This window comes from Epinephelus lanceolatus, chromosome 14 (assembly GCF_041903045.1).
Source record: "Epinephelus lanceolatus isolate andai-2023 chromosome 14, ASM4190304v1, whole genome shotgun sequence".
NCBI classification, from domain to species: Eukaryota; Metazoa; Chordata; class Actinopteri; order Perciformes; family Serranidae; genus Epinephelus; species Epinephelus lanceolatus.
Genome location: NC_135747.1, coordinates 8473807 through 8499657, shown reverse-complemented (window position 1 = coordinate 8499657; position 25851 = coordinate 8473807). Strand labels below are relative to the sequence as shown.

Here is a 25851-nt window from a genome sequence, read left to right as displayed (position 1 = left end):
TTTCACCAGAGCATTGTCTTTTCTTTAAACATGCAAATCCCCACTGCTTCTAGGGTTTGTTTTACCAGTTCTTGGAAAAAATCTATGGAAAGAATTAGCTATTTCCACACCATGACACATTCATACTGTGAGTAAGACACACTTAAAGGTCTAGTACAGTATGTAAGATATAATGACTTTAAACGGTGAGGTTGCAGGACTGAATCTTCTTTCATATGCCAAGCATGAAAGAGAACTATAGAGGCTGGCACGAAAATGCTCAAAAAACTCAAATGGCCCTATCTGGAGCCAGTTTTTGATTTGTCTGTTCCAGCTTACTGTAGAACAGCACGGCAGACTCCGTGGGAGAGGACCCGCTCCATATAAAGATATAAACAGCCCTTTCTAAGGTAAGGTATTCCAGTCAGGTGATTACGAAAAAATTAATGGACCTAGCTACCATGATGTTACCAATTGGTTTGTGGACTCCTGTTTTGAAGCCTAAGTGTTTTTTTGGACACAGAAGTGACCATATTTGGGTGAGAGGCTTGAACTGTGAAGGAGCGAAGGGTGGATCTGACGAAATAGCCAAGGGCACTATCTGCAGACAGCCTGTCACTCAAAGCAGTGTGCCGTTAAATGCGCAGAACTTTGAGCCTTAATTACCATTGGAATTTGCCATAGGGACCAAAACAGTTTTTGTGTAACAGGCTGTAAACATATTTATTTCTGCTTTAAAGTTGGGTGTTTTAACATGGAGATTGACTGACTTCTGGAACCCGCCTCAAGTGGCCATTCAAGGAACTGCATTTTTTGGCACTTCAGTGTTGCTTCATTTTTCAGGCCTGGAGGTTGCCGCTTGTCGATTATACACTAATGAAAACATAGTACTGAATATAATACACCATTTCTGCCAATAGATAAATTGTACACACTGGCACTTTAATTTTCGTCCTCAACCATTACAGAAATTTACAACGTATTAAGTTAATTGCTTAAGCAGCCAGACAACAGTAGATGCTAAGGGAACATTTCCTGTTCACACTCGTCATCAAGACTTTCTGAGCCAGTCGAAGGATTCTAACTTACGTCCTTTCACAGCAACTAGCCCCCCCCCTTTTTTGAAGCTATGTGAAAAACAGACATCACACATACAGTCATCAGTAATTATGTATTAAATTAAATGTTATGTAATATATTGTGATGTGAATGATCAAAATGAAAATGAGCAATTTGAGGTTCACAAGAAACATGCTTCATCAAAGCACAAATGTGGAAAAATACTTTTATTTTTATGTTCTGCTTGTAACAAAGTTGGACATCATTTGAGCTGAATGAAAACAAATGAGTTAATTTACTTTGGGAATAATCAGCTGCATTAAAATGAGACAGCTGCTCCATTAATAATTTATTGCTGTGATTATTTTTATTGAGGCGTCTACTTCTCACAGCTCTAAAGGCTTCAGCAGAGCTTTAGCTTCCTGGTCTGTAGTAGGGATGTCAGATAGGTGTTGGAGAAATGGTCGTCCATGGATGCAGGTCCGGTTGCTCTCAGCGAGCTGCTTATCCATCCGTAGAAGGGTTTCCTCCACATCTTCCCTGGATAACTTTGTAGGTAACTGACGGGCAAGTCGTACTGCTTCACCCTGTGGGGCAAAGTCGCAATTTAGATATTTAATAAAACACACACAAAAAACTGCAGTAATGCCATTGTTAATATCTCACTTGTAGGTAGTTTGTGACTTTAAGTGGCCGGCACTCTTGCACGGTCCTGGCCTTTCTGTGAAGAACTGCAGTCAGGATCTCCCTAAGGTCCTCCACACCGAGGAAAGGCACGCAGTCTGCCATTGCTGTCACTTCCAGATGTCTCTCGGCTGACGTGAGGCCTTGCCAAAACAAGCAGAAAACAAGGATTAATATACTCCAGACGCTACTACTATCTCCAGGAAAGAATAATAAATAAATATTGTGGTTTACGGCCGGACTGATGACCAAGTCAAACAAGCAAAGGGCCAAATGGAGTGTTAAATGACTAATAGAAGCCCCAGCAGACTGGAAGGAAGTTGTCTTGTAGGGTGGAAGAATGATAGCTTCTCATTTCATGAGGAAATACTGCAAATCATGCACAATTCATATTTCTGATACACGACTTTGGATTCAAAATCAACTCACAGAGGTACAAAAAAACCTGGAGGTGCAGAGGCAGTTATATTTCTTAAATATTTCTGTGCAGGTTGTGTTGCAATAAATTTGTTGTTTAAAATATATGTAGAGAGCAATAACTGACAGTAACAAACTTCCTTAAAGGTTTTTGCAAAATAAACATGACACGCAAACCAATCCTAGGAAAAGGATAAGGTATGCAGCAGAGATTGTGCAATGAAACCATCTTATATATGCCGCTACCTTCAGTCCCATGCACACCCACCGAGGCTGGCAGTGCCAAATGAAAATTCCTTGAATTTCTTAAAGGGCAACCATTCTCATCACCTGCACGCTGGGGTACAAACCCCACTGTGAGACCACTCTGTCAGGCAGAGAGCCAATGTCAACTGAGGTGAACCATTCCAGCAACCAAAACAACCAACACTCACAGGACACTGTATACCGCTCTGCAAGCCAGCTGAGAAATATTGTCACAATAATGATGATGAAGCCGACAAAAACAAGTTTAATTGGAGTTATTCTGATTTATTTTACATTATAATTTACACAACCTTTACTTTTTCCCTAATTTATTAGTATATAAGTATAGTATATAAATGATTAAACTACAATAATGTATACTGTAATTATCAGAGCAATCTGTCAGTCTAGATGCATCAATTATCTTTTCTTATCAGTTACTTTAATATCTTGTACCAGCTGCATTAAACAAACTAGCTGTTCAACATTACCAGATTATTTGTTAGTATGTCTCATTTCATAGTATGTTAATTGTAAACGTGTGCTTATTTCAGAGATAACTTGTCACAAAACTTTACTCCTTGTACATGTGTGCAAATAAAGAAGGTCATGTACATACTGTATGACTATGTTGTTATAATGTGTCAAAGTTGTTATTACACGTGTCATGATCAATTATAAAAGACCATGCTTTAATTACGAAAAAACAAAACATGTTAAGGTTATATCACATTCACTATTTCATCATTCATTGTTGTTCATGATGGACTAATTTGTTGAGGGAATGGGAATATTGTTGAGTCGTACCACAACTAATCCGATAAACAGAAACTCTGTCAGAAATAATTGCCTGTAATCCAGTTACTTGGGACTGTACGTTTGACATTTCTAGGTGACTGGTGAACTATGACATTCAATGAGGGCAAATGGCTCTAACATTTGTTGAATAAAACTGGATGATCCATGAGACCTTTAAACAGCTAAACTCAAAGAAAGAGAAGCTTGTAATCAGGTTCAGAGGAACACAATTGGCAAATTAATGTTCAATCATATAAGACTACCTCATACAGTCTGAATTTTTATACCTGGAGTGAGTTGGATTTTAAACCCATTAGCCACAAGCCTGGGATCAGAGAAGAGGGCCCCTCCATTTAGCTCAGGGCTTTGTTTCTCCATGTTGCACAAAGCTTCAGTATATTCAGCTCCCCCTAGATTTCTATTAAAAAGAGAGACACGGACATGTTTAACATACAACAACAGTGATTATATCATACATTAGAAAAGCTTTAACAGAAACCAAGGATTAGGATTTATTTGTCTTAAAAACTGTCTCAAACATACTGTATATGTATGTAAAGAAATAGGATGAGTGTGCTGTCAGGATTGGCATTGTGCTGTTAAGAAGTGAGTGATACGTTACCCATCTGTTAACTGTATAGGGTTCTGCAGACTCACTGCTGGAAGTATATTATTCTCTAGGAGTCTCTTAAACAGCAAGGCCTCCTCCACTCGAAATGGGTTTAACAACATGAGCCTCTGACCACATAAAATGACCCAGGCGCTCAGAGAGGCCAGCCGGTTTACAAGACGGAGGCCCTGTGGCACTGTGCTGCTCTGGGATGAAAGGCGCTGAAGCTGCAGCCGAAGGGCAGCTACACTGCAGGGGAGGGGCTGCGAGGGCTTAGGTGCAGGGCTCCTTGTCTTCTTTTGGGGCTGTGCAGAGAAGAGCTGGTCCAGCAGCTGCTGGTTGGACAGTGGGGCCTTGCGTTTCTGGCCCTGTGCATGTCCCCTTGGGGTGCTAACGCTCGTCTCTCTGGGGCCTTCAGCAGAGGCCAACTTGGTCCTTTGGTCGTGGTGTTCCAGGTGTTTTCTTGCCTTCTCCTCATACCTGCAGAGTTCAACCAAGTCTTTTAGAGCCACAACAGTAGCAAAAACACTCCTAGAAATCTATTCATACATGCATTGACTTGGAGATTTGTAGAACAAAAACATGCTCAAGCACCTAGGTTAAAAACCTGGCACTTGGCACTCCACCAAAGTCAAATTTTAAATTCAGTTTACTCATCATGAGGAGCAGGGCTGGCTATCGCCACTGCCTCCCTATATCGATTCAATTTCGATTCACAAGGTTCTGATTTGATTTCTGATTCAATTCATTGATTGATGCAATATCTATTCAATTGGGATATTTCCATTACAATACCAATTCTCAGAGAATAATGTTGTAGATTGTACAAGGAATGATTTTAAAAAAGAATAAATTCAGAGCAGGGTCAGAATTGAAATTTTTTAAATTGAACAAAATGTATAGAGCAGCAACAGTAACATTACAACAGCAAAGTCACTACATAACTCAATAAGATCTCACTGGCAACATACAGTAAATCATTTTCCTGACATTAAAATAGGGTACTGAGTGAAATTTAGAAAGAATGAAGAACACAGACAGTCAGTCAGTATTAGTCCTCCTGTCCTCTGTCTTCCTCCCTCTGCTGCTGATGGAATCACCGCCTGCAGGTAACATTACCGCTGGTAAATTTGGCAAACTAAGCTACACAGTTAGACATTAACAGCTGTTGTTGTTTGAGTTTGTTTTTAACAATTTGCTATTAGCTGAGCTAATGTGCTTAGCTTGTGTAAAACATAACACAAGCAGCTGTGGATGAGAGAGTGCAGACAGAGCAGATTCAAATATCGCTTTCTACATGTTTACATGTTTATGCTTGTTGAGCAAATTTATTGATAAAATATTGCCTTTTCACTTGCGAATGATTTATTACACTTTAAGTAACAAACGTAGTTAGTGTCATCTTCACTCAACCATCCCCACAGCGGCTTGTCAGCTCTGCTGTCTTTGTGTGAGTATGTGGAGAATCAGCCATAATGCACAGACAGCAGGAGGCAGTGCTGCAGCACATGAAAGTAAATTACACCAAAACATTAAAAAGTACAGATAAAATAACTGATAATGTCTGATCCTATTAATATGACAGTCTTTGATAATTTAAGTCGGGGCCCATTTAATGCCGGTGAGATTAAAGGGATTAAAGTGTAGTGCATCTGTGGAAAAAGGCGGATTGTAAAAGATCGATCTGAGATTTTATGAATCAATATTGGATCATTCAAATGAAGATTGATTTGAAACAGATGAATCAAGGATTTTAACCCAGCCCTAATGAGGAGTACTGCTCATTCTGTGTAAACAGTGGTAAAATGTATTCTGTTGCTCTGAAGGGAGCTCTCCAAAGTCTGAGAGAAAATCCTAATACTCTCATCAGGGTTATCCTGATAGGGCTTGACACTTACATTTTTTTAACAACAAGACAAGGTCAAAACCTTGTATATGGTATCAGTAAGTTAAGTTATGACCAAAAAGTTACAGGGATAGTCAGTGGTAGTGTCTATAATAACTGTGGACAATTGTTTTTTCTGTTATTTCCCTATTTCAGTCACATGCCATCACACCATGGACAGGCAATGGTTTGTGTTACTTTGTTAAACAGAGCTAGGTTGCATCCCATGACAATTATGAACAGTAGCCAGCAGTTGGGAAACAAGATTCGGGAACTTTACTTGAATCTTGAGGAGCTGCAGTGTTTATTCATGGACAAGCTGAAACCTACGATGTGCATCTACTACCACTTGACAACGTAACTGCTCATTTCTCCTGAGCTCTTACTGCCAACACCTATCGGCTTTGGGCGCATCCACCGTCACTCTCTCAATCTCCCTCTGTCATTCGACCACATACTGTTATTCTGACACATACGGATCAAACTGTGTCAACACCCTACAAACCCAGGATTAAAACACCACGTTTGAAACACATATACAGGAAAATATAAATTTACAAAGAAAAATCAGTGGCACCGAAGGTGCAATATTTTTGAGCTCCACCTAAATTTCTCAGTAGAGATGCAACAATTGATCGGCCATGACCTGCGACCAGCCGATCAGTCCCATTCTGTGCCACTCAAATAAACGTGAGCTTTGCGATTGTTTACATCGGGCACACAGCGGCAAAGACACGCAGTGTTGCCAATTTGCTGACTTTCTCGATAGATTTAGCGACAGCTTAGCGACTTTATTTCTAAAAAAAAAAAAAAGACTAGTGACTAATTTAGCAACTTACTCAAACTATCAGGATAAAATGCTATATATACTATATTATGATTCATTCCCATGTATGCTGCTCAGAGTAACTGCAGTTACCAGCTCTTTTGCCAACAGTGCCAGTTCTCCCCCTCTCTTCTTGGATCTTGCACACAGTGTTGGGTGGGCAGGGAGATGCTGCTCACTGCAGGAGTGGAAGTTAATATAATAAAATATACACATCTTTACATTTTTGTAAATAGACACTGATTCATTAATAGTTTTGTATAAAGAAATAGATATATAAATAAATACACAGTTTAAGACAGATTTGACTCTATAATAGGCCTATGTGCACAGTATAGACTAATATTTTCTTTGATTCTTCTCTGATATGAAAATAATTCAATTGAGCATATATAGATCTGTTGCACCGGTTTTGTTGTGAGAAAGTGAAACATGTTAGATAAAAAGGAATACACTGAAATTTTATTAGTATAAATAAGCTTTGCCCAGTAACCTGGAGCCCTTTTCTATTTTGAGTTTGAGTGAGAACAGGTCCTGTAACTTGGTGCAGTTTTTAAAAAAATGTTATAATAGCCCCTGTTTTATTACAAACATACAATTAATTTTCCATGAAATGAAAGTTGATAAATGTTTGTGTTTGCTGTCGCTTATAGTTCTTACAAGAAAGAAAATTGCAATCGGTGCATCTCTATTTATCCATCTATTTAAATGAAGCTTTATGGGTCGAGCTTTGTGGATAGAGCAGCAAAGGCTTTTGGCAGAAATAACAACCATGTATGGATAGAGAAAGTGGATCAGATGATTGATAGATCTGTACTGATACCAATATTAGTATCAGAAATGCCTCTGATACTGCCTAAAATATGTGATCGGGTTACGGCTGGTACACAAGTCTATGCACCAATACTGCTAAACTTTACAGTAGCCTACACAGAAGATTTCGCCGTGCGGCCACTGACAGCTACTGTTTGAGAGGCAAAGACAAAATGATTTGCAGTAAAAAGTGTCATGTTAGCCATTAGCAAAATGTCAAACTAGATAATAAAATAAAGTTCTATGGCATACTTGTCCATGTTTTACAAAGGTTTTTAACCTGAGCCATGCCATACAATAACAGCAATGATTTCACACCCATACAGGGATAGTAATATACAGCTGTTCTTTTTTTGTTTTCAACGCAATGGTATCGGACTGGTACTCAGTGCTGGCTGATACACAAATTCAGGAATCAGAATCAGGAGGAAAAAATGATATTGGAACATCTCTAATATTTAATGGAGGAGGCAATGGCGTTACCAGCGGAAACACTGTTGTGCCTATTCATTTCGAAAGAGTAACAGCCAATAGGGTGACTCAAACTTCACTGGCCAGTGGTGCAACTTCATCATTCTTTTATTAACTTTCAGGGACTCAGTGGAAGATTTTTCGGTTCTGTAGGGCTGCCCCCTGCTTTGCTGTGGTCCAGCCAAAAAGCCGGTGTTTTGGGGGCTTGACACATACAGTACTAGGAACTACAAGTCAGGATATCTCTGTCTCTGTTGCTTCAGTTTTGACCAATCTTCATTTAACCTGTCTCTTGTCAGTCCCCCAACTTTATGGAAGGATTATCACTAAAATGTCTACGTTATGCATGGTATTTGTGTCAACAGCATTTAAATGACTACATTTCAAAATGTAGTTAAGACCTGCTTCACACACAAATTATGCTGTAGAAACAGCAGTAACATGTAACCTCTGCATCTAAGTCCACCTAACATCTACATGCCTTCATCACTAAATGAGTGATACACTGCTGCTTAGCTGCCATCTGTTGTCATCTACCTAGAATAAACTACAGTATGTTCTAAAATAAGACTTCAGATACGAAGTACTATCTTGTTCTCAGTGCACATGTAAACAACATGTTGAAAATTTGATAAATCTATAGGGTACTTTCCTCAGCAAAACAGTTTGCCAACTCATGTTTCCATAGATCTTCACATGTTAAGCATTAGGGCTCACACTTCAGCACCCCATTATTCAAAGAACCTGTTTCTTGAACTTGTTCTAGTGTAATTCCTAGAAGTGGTATGCCACTTAACAGTGGAGGTGAAAGGAGCCAAGTCCTTGCCACATCCTATTTCATGTTTAAGACAGCAGTACAGCAAGGCGGGATTCTAAACAGATGTCTTTTTCCATACACTCTTCCATACCTTACATAAGGCCCCAACTACTGCTGATACACATTTTCCAACTTTGCAATTACTTTAAATTGGTATGCAGTAATTTAACATAATTGGGTTGAAGTGCCTTCAGCACAGTGTACTGGTGTTATTCCACAATGCTACTTGCTGAGTAGCTCAGTGGCTAGAGATCAGTAGGTAGCACAGTTTGTACTTTTTGCTGACGTGTCCATCCATCTGGACCATTATTAATAGTGACAAGATTCACCTCTTCTCCTATTTCATAATTGATTTTAACACTATCAGTTGACCAAACTTAGGAGTTGCCAGTGGTTTGTGCACTGTGCTGTGCTCTCTGACCTGCTAATAGCACCATTTTCAATTTCTTTTTGTGTACTGAGATCTCAAACTTGAGTGAGAAGCAAATGCACATCTTTAGCCTGGACAATGGCACACTATTCTACCAAAAATGCACATATCTCTGATCACCATATGTTTATATTTTGTTTGTTTTTCAACTAACTCCATCCCTGTCTTACCTTCATTAATGTAAATCCTTTGACCCAGAAGGAGCAAGGGTCAAACACAAAAACTCATTACCTCCATCTGTTCTGTGCCAAATCTGTTCTTGACTAGCCAACTATGTGTCACTCTTCATACCACTCGTGAAGTAAGTGTAGGTGAGATTTTAAAGGACAAGAGACTGGAACCTGAACCTGGAAACAGTACGTTTAGATATTAAATTCATGTTGTGGTATTGGAATTGGAAATCAGGAAATATCAGAGACTGTGTATAAAGGGAAGAGTGAGTTCATATATCAGTCAGTGTCTCTATGAATCAATGTTTAGGAACTATTGTAGGTATGGGAAATAAAGACAATTTCAGTTGATTTGATATTCCCTTAAGGTTCAATAAAGTCTGCCACGTGGTCGATGGTATACTCTGGCAATAGAGGACATTTAACCATGAGTGACACCTGCTGCACTGCGGAAAATGTCATCTACCTCAGCCCCTATTAGACATAGTTGTCTGGAAATTAGAAACACAGCTCATATCAACAAAATTTCCAGACTAGGCTTTACACATGCAAACGACAGGTCAGACTTTCCCCCCTCTCTCTGCCTTGCAAATAAGAAATGGAAACAACTGCTTGGAAAGGTGAAGGTCTGGAAACTCACTTCTTACGGTCTTCCTCCCTCAGATTTTTCCACCTCTCATGAACGGCGATGCTGATATCCTGCAGGCTGGCTGTAGGCTTCTCCCTGAGGATCTCTGTTCTGGCCTCCTTCTCGAACAGGGCGGCAGGAGACAGTGGTGCCCTCATGGCACGGTTGCTGATCAGGTCGTAGGCTGTTAGAGCAGCCCGCTTCTCTGTTATAGCATTGAACATCTTTTTGTTAGAGCTGTCTGGACACTTGATCTCATCTGAGTCGGAATTATTGTTCTTTGAGGGCTGGTGGATTTTGACGGGCAGTAAGGGTTCTCGTGATACAGGGTCAGTCAAAGCCGTCCCCCTGCTCCAGTCTTCAGCTGATATGTGGTCTTTGCTCGCATCTGCACCTGATGCAGCATTGTCCTCAAGTCTCTCAGGGGACTTGCTTGCTGAACCTCTGTCTGCTGTCGGGGTGCAGCTTTGAGCCATTTCGTCGTCACAGAGAGAAAAATTAGACTCAAGTCCAGCTGGGATTTGGTTGATGATCCAGTCCTCTGTTACAGAGGATGAAGAGCTGCCGTTTGAGGTCTGGCAGTCCAGTGAAGCAGCTGTGCTTACTGCTGTTGACAGAGCTGTTTCACTGTGTTCAGGTACATCTCCAAGCATGTTACCATGGTGGTTGGTGAGACTGTCGTCCATGTCTTTACTTTGTTCATTGTATGATTGTGAAGCATCAGTCTGCGAAGGACTAGATAGTGACGGGGACGTCTCATGACTGAGGTGCTTCTCAGCTGGTGGGTCACCACTGGGCCGATGGCCATAGACAGAAACCAGAAATATCTCTACTGCCATCAGCACAGCCTCCTAAATTTCAGACAGATCATAAATGGTAAAAAAACAACAACCAAGGATGCACCGATTTATCTACCAATATTCGCTCTGTTGACTGGTATTAGCCTATCCACAAACAAGATGACATTCAAAGCTGGAAGTGGCTGATGTTTTTCTGCTGCGTCACATCAATTTTACGCAGGATAAAAAGCAGGGCTTGATACTAACAGCGTCCCATCGTCTTGTGGACAACAGAAAACATGTTTGGGACAAACAGAGATCTTACTCTCAAACTTAAATAAATATTGTTGTTTGAATGAGAAATTTGTTATTTTTACAGCAGTATAGAATAGAGATACTAGAGAGGGAACTGTGATAAATAAAAAGAAACAAACTCAAAAAAATAAATTAAAAAACCCATCAGTTTTGGCTATCGGCTGAATTTTAAACATTGCAATCGGCCCAGAAATTCACAATTGGTGCATCCCTAATATTGATGGTACACAGAATTGAATTACCAATCACACCTGGCAGATGAGGGGTTTTGGGTTTATTCCTCTAACGGCTGGACCATGACTAAAATTACATCTGACCAAATTCTATCCAAATATAATAAGTATCATAGCTACCTTGTTATGAAGAAGAACCTGGGTCTTGTCTGGTGTCAGATTGATGTCGACTGAGGATGGTGGGACCATAATTTTAAGCATGAGGGTGGGGTAGCGGTTTCTGGCCTGGTCATCTGGATACTGAGCGGTGTAGTGTTGACGCACCAACTGATGATCCATCACAGGTGTCCATGTAAACATGAAATATAAGAATTGCATCAGATACCAAAAAAATTATTAAAAGTATGAATTGTGTTGTGCTGAGTTATCCAGAACGACTCTACCTTCATTATATCTTTTTGGTGGACAGGCCGGTTGTTGACAAATATAAATGTTTTGTCAGGGTTAGATGAGCTTGTAGAAGAGTAATCTGCTCCAGGCTTTGGAAAAAAGCCATCTAAAACAATCTGAATAAAAAAAAAAAAAAAGATAATATTAATGATCCAACAGATAACCACAAAATAGGTGTCATACATAAACATGCCAGAAAAAAATACAGTGAGGAAAATATCACACTACTTAACAAATAACAGTGTAACTACTAGTTCTGAAGACTTGAAATTACATGAGCGTTATCATCATTACATTTTCAATTAGGACGGCACAGATGATCCATTCCGCTGACAGCACAACTGCACAGCTTGTAATGATGCCATTAATTCTGGCTGTGTGCAAGGAAACAGGCACTCAGCATCTGTCTTAGCATACCACACATACACTGTCCTGGCATAATGAGGACGAGTAGTAAAGCTACATTCCCTTAGAGGTTCACTACGTTCATCTCATCAACTTCTTTACATATTCGATGTATATAAATACCAAACTTCTTTTCACACAAATTTGGATTGATGGAGAAAGACAGGCAGTGAGATGCCTGAGTTTGTTTTATCAACATGCAGGCTCCACTGTGAACTTGTCCATAGCATGTCGTACATGATCACCTTTCACCCAGACTCATGCCAGAGGCAGTTCTCATGAGCTAAAATTGATGACTCGACATAAAGCTGAACAATTGCACAACTCCATTATGAATGTAAGCTAGTAAGAAATTATGGAAAGCTATTAATGTGCTACAGATTGCAAGCAGCATAACTATGCTTTTTTTTCCACATAGCCTCGGGCTCATTATTAGCAGCAACGCACACCAATGAAGTTAATAAATGAACTGCTGTTTCAGGTCGGGGCACATATGCTTCTCTCTATTTCTGCTCATTAGGGTCACTTTATGAGAGCACGAATGGCACCTCTGGCCCCAGAGGGCCGCGGCTATGCGTAGTCATGCTGCCAAAAACGAGTGTCACATTTTGTTCTGCAGAGGAACAGCTCTTACAACTCTCCTGGAGCGAGGCCCTGATGAAATTGTCAACCTGGTTCCCTTGATCACTAAGCTTTGGGTGTTGGGGACAAAGAGGAGAAAAGTTCTCTTTCATTGCTACAGGGAGTAAGAGGAAAAGGTGAAAGGTCGTTCTCATAACTGGGCACCAAAGTGCAGCAGCAAAATAACAACAACAAAGACGGAAAATGAGAGAGAAACAGGGTGAAAAGGGCTGCTCCATATCTGTCAGACTGGATTACTTGGGAGCCTCGCAGCAGGTACGAGCCACATGACACCTATCGTGACCAAGCAGAAAGTCACCGCTCGACAATAATTTGATTACAATCAGCACAGCAAAGCTTAGCTAACAAAAATCACTCACTCTTCATCAGGAAAGAACTCAAGAAAAGGGCAAGGGAATAGCTGGCCTGCCACCAACTGACCACATTTGCTGGCTTCAGCCCAGGCCTTCAGGATGAGGTTATTAGCTCACGGTCAAGTATAACGTGCATGCTCTCATTTGGTCTGCAAAAAGCATCCATCTTAACTAGGCCTTAGACCAATTAGGCCATTCTAAAGTAAGCAAAACAAATAAGACATTGAATCATCATTTATTTCCAATGGAAATCAACTCGTTTCAAACTTGTTTTTAAATTTTTTTTTTTAAGATTATTAGTAATTATGTCACACAATGTCAAAGAAAATTTCTGAAACACATAAAATGACATTATTTCAACCACATCACCATATTTTTCATTGAATTTGACTAAAACTAAATGACACGTCAATTTAGGATGGACTTGTTGACAATGACATTTTCTAAGAAAGTGTGTGTCTTGTGAGGATGAACTTCCATAATGACCCCACAATGAAGGGCAAAGGGGCATGGGAGTCACAGTATGAGAGCAAAGAGTGCAAGTTGTGGACACAAGGTGGGAGGGGTAGCATGCGGCTCTGTGCCAGCTCAGCCGTGCTATGTGCCTGTGACACTCATCCATCGGAGTGCAATGCACTCCATCTCGTCTCTTCACATTTATGGCATCCTTTGTTACACTGTTCAAGGGTGACTTTGTCTAGCTGAGCAATGGTCCATGTGACAATCAAAAAGACTTAACTGTATCAAACTGACTTATCAACCGTGTTTTTTTAACTAGTGCACATGCATGGAGCTCTGCCAGCAATGTTATGAAAAACAAAAGAAAACTCTCCCCTCTCTGCATATTTCCCCTTAACTAACCTCTGGTTGCTCTTGGTGATGGTGGCAAGGGAGCAGGTTGGCAACGGCGCCGGCCCCCAGTGTAGCGACGAGGGCACTTCTGTGATCGGCCACCTTGGCCTTCTGCCAAACCACCACCTGCAACAATATGACACCAGTCAACTTCCATAAGTCCATATCAGGCAAATCACACTGCATAAACACCTGTCAAGATAGTAACTGGGCCATGAAGCAGCCAACATATCTGGAATTCATACATTTTATTTCTGTCAAGAGATTCGATAAGACATGGACAAAACCAAGCATGTTCATATCAGTCGACATCAAAATTTAGGACAGGGAACATGAGGAATATGAAAGAGTTGTCGTTGCAAAAGTAAAAAAAATAATGGGTTTTTGAATTAACATTCAAAAATAAACCATATTACTCCAAATTAACAAGAACTATTTGAAAATGCCACACGTGACAAATACTCAGAGATACATTGCTGTGAAAACAGCCGGGTTGACACATTCAACATTAAATCTTAGGGACTCTGTAATTATATCACTGATTCAAAACATTTAGTTTATTATTCTATTAAGGGGGAAGAGACACAAAATGTCAACAGATGAATGTATATTTAAAGGTCATGATAATTTTCCTAAAAATTGACTTAGATCATTTTGAAATTATATGAGATCAGAAAATAATTCAGGTAGAAAATATGTTGACACCAATGAGTGTGCTTGTAGTTTGTGTCCACCAGTGAATATATCTCCTGGGTGTTGATTTCTAAAAGCATGCGCTCTGTTACAGGGCATGTCTCGGTTATTAAATACGCAATTTGGCACATGTAAACGGATCACTCCTGTAAACAGTTCTTGAAGAAGCTGTGAAACACGACACAGGCCGAATAGCAGAGTTGGAGATAAAGGATAGGGGTAACTGAGTGCTGATTGTACGAAATGGGTTCACTACCTTCCTCTGACCACCTCGAAACTGATTTCTAAGAGTTATATGATGGTCATGTAGTCTCTCTGTGACCTGCACCACCTATACACTTAAGTGTACAAACTGGCTGCAGCCTGAAACAGAATCTGGGTTTAAGTCTGCAGCTGTGTTCAGCAACTTACTCAGGCATCATAATCAGCCAAATCAGTTCACAGTCAGCCATACTTGTGTTTGGAACACCTGACAGTGACGCTTAGCTGTGGTGGTAAAATGTATACGGGATAGAAATATTTAATTGCTAAGTAACTCCATTGCTGATTAATCTAATGTTACATAATGGAACAACCCAAAATAACTGGCTTTTTTTTTTTTTTTACTTGTGCACATCAACATTCTGCAAGCCTGTGAACCCAGGGGACAGGTGATAAAAAGTAACCAAACACAACTGTCTAAAAAGATGCTAAAAACCAAACTTACAGAAATTATTTTGTTATTAATGCAAAAACATGCAACCTCAACATAACTTGTATGACAATTAAAACTGATGTTTAAGTCAATAATAAATTATGTCAATAAAATTGGACATTATGGAATATGATGCATTGCTTCGGTATGTGTGTCCAATATCACAATAGAGAAAACAGTATGGCACCCACTTCCTGATTACAAACTCTCATATTACAGCTACATAGTGCACTAAAACATGTTTCTGACATCATTTTTGGCAAGAAATAGGCAACAGTAACAGGGATGGGTACCAAAACCTGGTATTGAACAGGCCCAGGGACAAATTCTTAAAGATCGTAGTATTAATAAGCTCCAACATTATTGGTTCTTTTATCGGTACTTTTTGATGTTTGATCATACTGTAGCCTCTCCCCTGCTCTCTATGTAAGGGCGGACCTCTACATGAACGCACGCACACACACACACATATACAACATAGGGTGAAGTCAGCGAACAGCAGAACTGAGAGGCTGCGATAGAGAAGAAGGCAAGATAACTTGAAAATTACTCCACTTTGTGAGCATTATTTACATTACTGTAAGTAATGTAAGTGCAATAAAACTTTTGCTCATAAACAGCCAATACTTTATTAATACAAGGGTTCAACAAGCAAAAAGAGCTGACAGGCCATGGTGGACATGGTATAGTGAAGATTAATCAAGTTGATGTTGACTACGCTCTTTACTGTAAGTGCAATGAATCATTTGCGATTAAAAAGGCAATACTTTATCAATAACCAGCTCAACAAGCATAAACATGTAGAAAGCGATATATTAGTCTGTTGTCTCTCATTCACCTGCCACTACCGTCACGGTTTCACATAAGCACAATGCACTGGCTCAGCTAATAGCAAATTGTTACAAACAAGCTAAAACAAAAGCTTACACTAAATAACTGCTTAGCTTAGTCTTCAGTTATCTTAAAATTTGGCTAATTCTTGTAAACTTAGCTGCTGGCTGTGATAAACCAGCCCCTCCTCCATCTACCAGCGCTACCTGCAGGCAGTGAATCACAGCAGAGAGAGGAGGACAAAGTGCAGGGAGAAGACCTGATACTGAGTGATGACAATTAAACTTCAGTCAGTGCTGTGATGTCAGGAATATTATTTATATAGTGATTTTTTTTTTTTAATATACTTTATTAATCCCCGAGGGGAAATTCAATTTTTCACTCTGTTGTCAATTACACACAGGTCCGAACACACACATGCACAAACTGGACCTATACATGCACTAAGTGGAGAGATGTCAGAGTGGGCTGGCGGTTGGGGGGTTCGGTGCCTTGCTCAGGGGCACCTCGGCAGTGCCCAGGAGGTGAACTGGCACCTCTCCAGCTACCAGTCCACGCTCCATATTTTGGTCCGGACGGGGACTTGAACAGGCAACCCTCCGGTTCCCAACCCAAGTCCCTATGGACTGAGCTACTACCACCCTGGAAACATTGTAAACATTACTGTTGGCACTCTAGTATTTCCTTTTGAATGGTGGCGGACATCCAGTTATCTGTTTGCTGAAGCCACTCTTCGTCAACTTCATCATTAGCTGCTATCAAACTCCATCCCAATGGATATGCCCCCGCAGTGTCTAAAAAGCAGCTCAAAAACTGTCCTGACAAATTTCTGTTCTTTCTCAGCCTGTCTGCACTATTGATTAGCTCCTGCTACAACAAATAGAGTGCTCCAGGGATGACACTTTTCTGTTGGCCAACACAGATGTTAGCAATGTCCTGGTTCCCTTTTCAAAAAGCCTATGGAATTTTTTACATTGGATTTTAGATTACTGCAGAAAATAAGCTCAGTGGCAAACAAATGTTTATGATACTCACACGTTTTGTTCAACAAGATAACCTTCATAAATGAACACTACTTTTATGATATTTGAAATGTAAATGCAATCACTATAAGTAAAAAGCAAACAATAGGCAATAATTAAACTACACCATTGTCGCATGACTTAACGTCACCACCACAGTGAGGCTATAAAGCCATGTAGCCACATAGAACAAACATTAAAGTCTCTGTGTTAACCATAGACCTTATTTCAGGTGTCTAATCGAAAACCCATTCGAAAAAACCCGTTGACTTTGAGACGAGGGGCCCAACTAACTTATTTCCAGGTTTTAGGGACTCATTCCTGGGGCACTCTTTATCTACTGCTAGCTGCCCCATGAGCTGAGCCCGACCCTTGCACTTTGAGCTGATGTGATGAGGTTGTAACGTCAGTTCGGACGAATTAATTAGATCTGCACATTTTCAGCATTTTTTTTTTCATATATTTTCTGACAGGTACCTTATCATACGCTGTTCAAACTTTAAAACAAATGTTCAGGTAGCCCAAGAGATAGTCAACTATCTACAAACTGTGTTGTTCCATCCCTTGTCAATAGGGGTGCTACAGGACCCACCTTCCTGCACCCATGAGTAGTTTTAATAAAATCAGACAGAACCTTAGTTTATATTTGATCAATCTCGAAACCTGTCAGCTATCGGTCTAACAATGTTAGGCCTCAGGGGCAATGGCTAATATTTCAGGCTAGTCCAGTGTATTCATTGGATATCCAAGCCAATACTTCCTCCTCTGTGCGCCGGTCATTTCGGTTAATCTCTACAAACAATTATCAGCAAATGAATGCACTTAAAAATATATATATTTTTCAAAAATCAGCCTATGGGTTCCAAGATAGCATTTCTGCCAGTGCATTCTGCCTGTCCACACGGACTGTTTTACTTGCCCTGCAGGTTTCTGACAGTGGTTGCAATGTCTTTCTTGTTTGGTTAATTGCTTCCATTTAAGCATTATCTGACATTTTGTGTTTGCAGTACTTTCCATAAATATATATATATATATATATATATATATATATATTTACGTATATACAAATACAAAACCACCACTTCATATTCAAATTGTATCTATGCAAACATTTTTTGATGAAACTAAGTTTTACCTCAGCAGGTCTCACTGATTTGTCATTACCCTAGAGGATATTAACATAGTTAAACCCTAAGTGTCCTTAATAAATATTAGTGCAGCAATGACAATTTGGTCAATTTTGATAATCAATTAATCATTTGTCACCAAAAAAACGTTTTATATCACAGTTATTTGAACATGTCCTTGTTTTGTAATAAGCACTGACAAAAGCTATTTGTAGATGTCAGGCTGAGCTCTAGGAAATTGTGATGTGAATTTTGCACAATTTTCTGACACTGTATTACCTGATGAAAGAAAAGATTGGAGATTGGATTAATCAGTAATAAAAATAAGTGTTAGTTGGAGCCATAATAAATACATGTACTAAGGGTTGTAATTTTGTTTTGAAAGGGAATTAAGAGTCCACCGACTTATAACTGCTTAATAGCTTAATAGCTGCAGGTACATTCTGTTGTATGCATGTAATTTCCAGAATTTTTCTTTCTTACAAATGACTTGAACTTTTATCGAGCCAGCACAGACTTATTAACCAGCACACACACACCTCTTTCTATCAGGTTAGTCAACCTGTCCTCGCTTGGCTCAATTAAAGGTTTAGTCTGTGTGTTTCTCAAGTGCCTCTGCAAACCAAATTAATATTTTCCATCACACGTAACGATGTCATAGCTCACTGACTTACATTGGCACTGCCAACAAAACAACAGGAGGCTGGAGACATTTACTGTCTTCAAGAAGGTGTTTGACTCATAATTTAACTGATAAGCTCCTGATTTGTTTTTTTTTTGTGTGTGTGTAACGTAACTGGCTTTTACACATTGGACACAAAATCTTTAGACAGGCACAAACACCAAGCTCAACTGTCAAAGGGAGATGTGCACACCTTACAGCTGTGAGGTACGAAATATTCCAAATTATCAAATGAGTGAAATGTACACAGGGAAAGCTCTTTATTATCTAGGCTTTTTGTATTTGTTTCCTTCCTCTCATTTGTCTTGCTGTTATTACTGTTGGTATGTTTTTTTCACTTATTTAATTATTGTCAATAAATACAAACTGTCCTTTGGTTACAAATAATTATTAAACTGAGTTATATGTTAAATAAGCTGATCAATACAAATATATTCTGATCAAATAAATTTCACTAAGTCTCAATTTTCCCTCCGCAGCACTAACCTCTATCATCGCATATAATTTTTATTTCATGGACAGTTAATAGTTCCTCCTGGCACTTTATTATTGATGTTGTGTTTCATTGATGTTGTGCATTATTTTGCTGGAAACAACATTTTTTGGAAACTGCTTTATAAATATCATGTATTATTAGTATTGTGTGAAAATGTTGAGGAACAGTGGACTTCATGGAATCAATTCAATTTTTACTCTCTGAGATCCGACTGACATTTCTGTATGTATGCGTTATCACATGTAGCATGTGATCTTACACAAGCTCTCATGGATTTACATGTTGTCAATGTTCTTGGTTAAGTTTGCCACATATAACAATATACTGTCAAATAAAAAACTGATGGCGATCCTGAGCCAGTGATGTCAGAATAGTCATATGAAGACTAATGAGGACACCTAGTGGTTGCTGTGTGTGGAGGACTACACACTGGGTTACTTTTCAGGACAGACTTCAATCCCATTAAAACCTCAACGTGTTCTTTTTCCCATTGCCTTAGTATCGTACACTTCACTGCAGACTTTATAGGTGACTATTAAAAGCTTGTAATTTCATCCTGCCAACTTATTTATCATCTTGAATTATGTCTGAAGCAACATAGCCCACAGACACTTCTCTCACCACTCCTGAAGCATAATCCACTACTGCTGTCCATATCTATGCTAAGATCATAGGCACAGCTACCAACGTAGCTATTGAAGGGGAAATGATACAGCAGTGTACTCAGTCACTTTTTAAAATATACCAAACTACAAACCTTTTACAACATTTAAGACCACAAGATAAGTGTTTGATTGCATATCATTTTAAAGGATTCGTTTTAGCTCATTTGTGAGTGGCTGCTGGAAAATTAAATAGATTCTATAATAAATTTAACTTTACCTCCATTTAAATTCTCATCAGTCACCACTGTTGACTGTACATAATATATAATATAATTGCATGCTGCTGATGCACAGCTGCCAGTTACATCTAGCATTACCTTCAGATTAGTCACCAGGGAAAGCTGTCAGGAAAGTTTTTCTTTACTAACATAAATCTGAACAGAGAGGAGTTACTGACCTTATTGTGAACGAGCGTGACCCTCAAGTCAGGTTTAATAATGGCATAGGCCATCAGCAGGTCCTGCACCTTCTTCAATTCCTCCTTGCACTTCTTGGTGGAGGAATAGTACTGCCGTCTCACTGGAAGATTCTTGAAAAGCTTCAGTACGCTCACTGTTGTACCTGTAAAACACAAAGAACAGAGGTGTGCAACAACTTAACACATAAAATGGACTTTTCCTGTAACAAGGCTAAAGGACTCAGGTAGACTAAATCTGACTGGACAATGGACACAGTCTGTGTTATTCTGAAACTTGTCACAATAAACACCAATTTTGCCTCCATTATTTCACGCAACTCCTTTAAGAGTTGTGCGCCAGCAAATAGTTTGTATGTTTCAGCCCAGTTGTTTAACTTATGATTATTCATATTGCAATTAATTTAACAGGTATTGCAATTGTGAGAATGGTCATTTTTGCACTTCATTTTCACTGAAAAAAAGTATAAAAATGATAACGATGTTATTTTTGCTGAGGTCCGTACCAAACAAGCATGTTCCCTTACATCTGGCATATGATATGTAGGTTGGGGCATCTCTGTAGCACCACAATGTATTGTTTATGTATGTTGTGACATATTTTAACTTTATCAAAAAAAACTGAAGCTCCTGCGATTTGGATATAACATTTGGACATACTGCAATTTCAGTTATATTTCAACTGACTGTGCATCCCTACTTTTGGGCTAAAAAAACAATTTTTCACACACATGAAGGACGCATTGCCTCTCTTTTTTCCTAATGACAACATTTTCAAATACATCAATCATAGAATATCTTTCTACTGTTTTCCCCCCAAGATATTAATAGACAAAGAATAAGACCCATCCTGCAAGCAGTGTGGAGCCACTTTGCACTATGATTAAAATGTTGACTGGATGTCCCTTAGCACTGGGAGAAGGCTGATACAGGTGGAAAAAAAAATGCCAAATGGATGGACGTGCAGAAGGACAAAGACAACAAACACCAGGCAACACCACTCAAAGTTGTCAATTTCCAAAGGCAAGGAGATAAGGCCCCTAGGGCAAGAGGGAGTGCCAAGAAAGCAGCCTCTATTTTGCATCAGGCCTCTGCTTGAGGGATGCAAGTGAACCTGAAGAAAAAAACGTGTCTTTCCAGAAGAGGTGGCAGTAACCTCAATCTGACCAGACTTTGTTCTCTTATCAAGAAAGACAAAAAACAATTTTAGAAAAAGAAGTCACAGTGCCCTGGGAAGAAAAGCTAGCCATCTCTCTCCAACTGAAGAAAGCAGAGTATCAGGATTTGATTGATGAGGCTCTTGTCAAAGGATGTCACGCAACCTTATTCCCTACTGAAGCTGGCTGCCACGGTTCCCAGCAACGTCAGTGCTCTATTTCTTACAAAAGGTCAACTTGGAACCCAAATAACTTAAGAGAGCCACTACAGAGATAGCCATGGTGGTTGAGACCAGCTCAAGATGGTTGTAGTTGATGAGAACCTGCAGGTGGAACCCTTCTGCAGGCGAAGACTAATTTACTGCCCCACTCAGCAACAATGTACAGGGCATGCTGAGGAGTGAAACGCTTGTGTCTCTGAGATACATGCTGAAGATGCAGAAGTGTAACAACATGAATACATGAATGCTCTGACCACCCTTAAACAAAAGAATACTGCCAAGAAAAGGAACTGCTTGTAGCATCTTTGATGTTTACTTCACTTAACCCACTCATGGAAATTAGTAACTTCATATTTACAGTACAAGAGAAAATGTGACTGCTGCTAGAGCCACCATTATGCAAGTTGGTGTCTAAATCTGTCAGTGTGACATTGTGTTGCATTTCCAGTTCAGCAGTGTTCACAATGACTACATGTACATGCACAAAATATTCCATTTTTTTACCTTATTCTGATAAAGACAATATTCCTACTAAGCTGTTTACATGGCTAAAGAAAATAAATATTCCACTAAAATTCCTGTTTACAACAGCCGTACATACTGTGATTAACATGCCCTAACATGACATTTATCACATCAAAATATGGAAGAGTGAAATGGCTGGAGCTAGGAGCATAGCACCAAATTCTGGGCCCTACGCAGAAGCTTTCTCTGAAGCTCCCTGCCCTTCCTCTCTTGATCCATGTCTCTCTAACACAGCATTTTAATTTTTCTTTTACAAAGTCAGTTTGCTGGGGCCTCCAGTAGCTCACCTGGTAGAACTGACGCTTCATGTACTAAGGCTATGTTCTTGCTAAAATGCTAAATTCAGAATATCTAAATGGAATATGCTGTTTACATGACCTGCATCAAATTCAGAATATTTTCATATTCACAATAATAGTGGAATATTACCGTGCATGTAAACAAACTTGATGTGTGTATAGTTCCACTTTACTATTTCATTATCTAAAATAGGACTTTGGTTTAGTTGTCCACTACAAGACTGATTCAATTATTGGTGACTTGCCTTGACCTAAGTGGGAAGGCTTCTTAGAAACAATCTCCCCTGTGAAGTTAAGTGTGTAGTGGGTGCTGATGTCATCCTCCTCTGTCTTTGTGATAACAGCCACCTAAAAGAAAAGACATTAAGACACTTTATACAAGTATAGTTTTAAAACCTGGATGTTTGTGTCATTCCTCATATATACTGATCACAGAGTCATCTGTGAAATATTATACATTAATGCATGTATGAAAGTCGTTTTCTTCCCATACTTTTCTTCCCATCTGTCTTGTTTTCTTTTCATCTGACTATAATTCAGTGACTACAATTGTTAAACACTTCTCACCTCAGCCACGGCACAGATGGAGCCCAGTGCCTCCCCTCTGAAGCCATACGTCTCAAGTTGCTCCAAGTCTTCGTGGCTACCAATCTTTGAAGTAAAATGTGCCACGGCCATCACAGGAGTATCTTCAGCTTTGATTCCATGGCCGTTATCACGCACTTCTATTCGATCCAAACCATAGTTCTCCTGCAATATGAAATTGAATAATACTGTAGACTGCATGTGCAAGTGGAGGAAGGAATCAGTACTGTGAGTTGTGAAGATGTAAAGGCACACTTTTACCTGCATGGAAAAATAGAGCTATTCTCCAGGATGTTTATAGCAATGTGTTGTTTCACACTATGCTTTACTTAGATATTTTACTTATTGCATTATCCATCACAACAACAATCTTGCTGTAAATAGGGAAGGAAACACTAATTGACAAGGGCAGTTATACTTTAAAAAAGCAAATCTGGTGACTTTAGAGGTCTACCTCTGCAGTATCAAAGAAACACAGATTTCAAATTCTGAGGGTTAACTTGCTGCACTCAGATGAGTTACAAGAAATATTTAATAAAATGAACAAAAAATAGACTCATGCATCTAGTAGGCAACAACATCTTTATAACTAAAGCCTACCTTTGCTATACATATTGTTTTCAGCTCTATTGAGACAAATCATGCTATAAACAATTCCACTCAATTATATTTTACATTTCTCCTTATTCTTAAGTCTGTCATTTAGACACTGTACCATTTTAACGTCAATGCTTGAGGCCCCAGCGTCCAGGGAATTTTCCATCAATTCTTTCACAACGTTCACCACAGAGGTTATGACCTGGGAGCTGGACAGCAGCCGCACAGTATCTGGAGGCAGCTGCTTCATGATTTCGGGTGTCTGTTGAAGAAAAGTCCCCCATACATTGGTGAGAACAAGCAATTACCAGTACACACAGTTGTTATTATTCATGTTTTCAGATAGGTCCAAAAGTCTCCCTGAGCCAGATGCCTTGCTGGCCTTAACCTAACACCAAAGAAATGCAAAACCAGAGTCATTCATTACAGATTATCAATTGCCCACTTTCAACTGCAATTAGTATTAGTAGTATAAGTAAACATGAACAACTCCCTCCCAAATCAAACTCCAAAAACTAGAGTGCTAAAACTCAAATTTGTGACGCCTACAGGTGTAAAGTCTGGAGCTGCTCCATAAACAATTACTTACTATAGATGTTCTAGATGACACAGAGAGCACCCAGGGAAATGCTCTGATCATAAAGATGCGTTTTCTGATTCAGAAATGAGGACGCTACAACAAAATAAAGCTCAACTGGGTATAAAAAAAGAAAACAAATATTTTGCGGTTGCACAAAATCAGTCTCCCATTCACTGTTTGTGGAGCTGCGCCAGACTACATACCCTGTGGTGACACCACAAGTTAGAAACTTATTTCTCTGGTTTCTGGCTTTAAGAGAGAGTAGCTCATGCTCAAAAATACTGATTGCACATTCCTATGCCATGGAAATAACACTTTGCCATTCTTAATTTAGGCGGTGTTTTCCTTTAAGTTTTACGTTATATTAGAATTTGAGTGACAGATACCTACAAATGCCAGTTTACTGTTAAACGAAACACTCCAGATACCTTCTTTCAGTCATAACATGATTTAGGCAGAAACAGTTTTAATACAAAAACGTGATGTGACGCTGAACACCTTAATAAAATAGTTGGAAAGCATTTATCAATAACGTTAGCTAACCTAACCGCTATGCAAATTATTTGAGCTGCTCATACTCATTAGCTGACCATTAAAAACCGTATTTCGCCAAAACTTACTTGGCGACATTACAACCCATGATAATCCTAATACGAACGTTAAAAATAGCTAAATTAAATGGCTGAATACTGACTTAGACGAGTCCTTTTGACTGAAGCCGCCGTTCAATCTTTCATAAACAACTGGCACGAGCAACACAGCGGAAATGACCTAATTCCCGCCCCCATTATTACACGTTGATTGGTTAGGAGTGACACAAGGGCGGGTTCATAACACTCTGTAAAAAATTTCCACCCTGAGTTCAGACTAACAGGTACTACTATTTTTTTTTTTTTTATTCTTTATTGAACAAGCGTAGTGAATACATTAACATATACACACAGTGCAAACCATACCAGGGGTACATATATACAGAGAAAAAATAATAATAAAAAAAAGAAGGAAAAATTAAATAAATAATATAAAGTAATATAAATTTAAAATACTGTCTCATGAGTTTATATGTAATTTATCAAACATATAGTTTATCAAACATATAGTTCTTTTTATTGCGTTTTTATTCTTGTGGCGCCTTATTGCTGTGCCATATTGTAATAGTGCTTGATAGAAAAATTAAAAATCTGTTTTAGTGTTCACCCACCTCTTGTTGTTATGTGGATATTTCCCATTAATAAAATCAATGGTATAAAAAAAAACTAATAAGTAAACAATCTTTTTGCACTTCATTACTTTCAAAACACATAAAAATGTCTTTATCCTGCAATCAAGTTGCTTGCTCAGTTTTTCTTCTCATATAAAGTCAAACATCCACCCAAAATATTCTGGTATACATACAGTGATAAATGACAGATTGTTCTTCTTCTAATTCACAGAAGGTACACGAAAATTCAATATAAAGT

The 25851-nt window shown here is 39.1% G+C and overlaps 1 protein-coding gene across 3 annotated transcripts; it reads right to left on the bottom strand.

Annotated features, from left to right (window-relative positions):
• Nucleotides 1-1250: 1250 nt before the first annotated feature.
• On the bottom strand, nucleotides 1251-25172 carry pms1 (PMS1 homolog 1, mismatch repair system component). Of its 3 annotated transcripts, none has more exons than XM_033618066.2 (13): nucleotides 25086-25172; nucleotides 23930-24073; nucleotides 23197-23379; nucleotides 22875-22977; nucleotides 20410-20573; nucleotides 13812-13928; nucleotides 11544-11666; nucleotides 11281-11427; nucleotides 9846-10684; nucleotides 3806-4273; nucleotides 3471-3601; nucleotides 1705-1865; nucleotides 1251-1625 (listed from the first exon to the last, which is right to left on the bottom strand). In XM_033618066.2, the coding sequence occupies exons 2-13, from the start codon at nucleotides 24059-24061 to the stop codon at nucleotides 1425-1427; spliced, it is 2769 nt and encodes a 922-aa protein (XP_033473957.2). In that variant the 5' UTR covers nucleotides 24062-24073; nucleotides 25086-25172; the 3' UTR covers nucleotides 1251-1424. The 3 variants fall into 3 exon arrangements, with proteins under 3 accessions (XP_033473957.2, XP_033473959.2, XP_033473960.2); XM_033618068.2 differs by having other exon boundaries at nucleotides 25012-25105; XM_033618069.2 differs by lacking the exons at nucleotides 1251-1625; nucleotides 1705-1865; nucleotides 3471-3601 and adding an exon at nucleotides 6598-6682 and having other exon boundaries at nucleotides 4136-4273.
• Between the last annotated feature and the right edge of the window lie 679 nt (nucleotides 25173-25851).

Excerpts from the sequence above, each read along its gene's own strand:
- pms1 (XM_033618066.2), bottom strand. The coding sequence starts at position 24,061 with ATGAAGCAGCTGCCTCCAGATACTGTGCGGCTGCTGTCCAGCTCCCAG. Across the intron at positions 20,574-22,874 it reads GCCTTCCCACTTAGGTCAAG|GTACAACAGTGAGCGTACTG; the intron begins GCAAGTCACCAA and ends TGTGTTTTACAG. Across the intron at positions 11,667-13,811 it reads ATCACCAAGAGCAACCAGAG|ATTGTTTTAGATGGCTTTTT; the intron begins GTTAGTTAAGGG and ends TTTTTTATTCAG.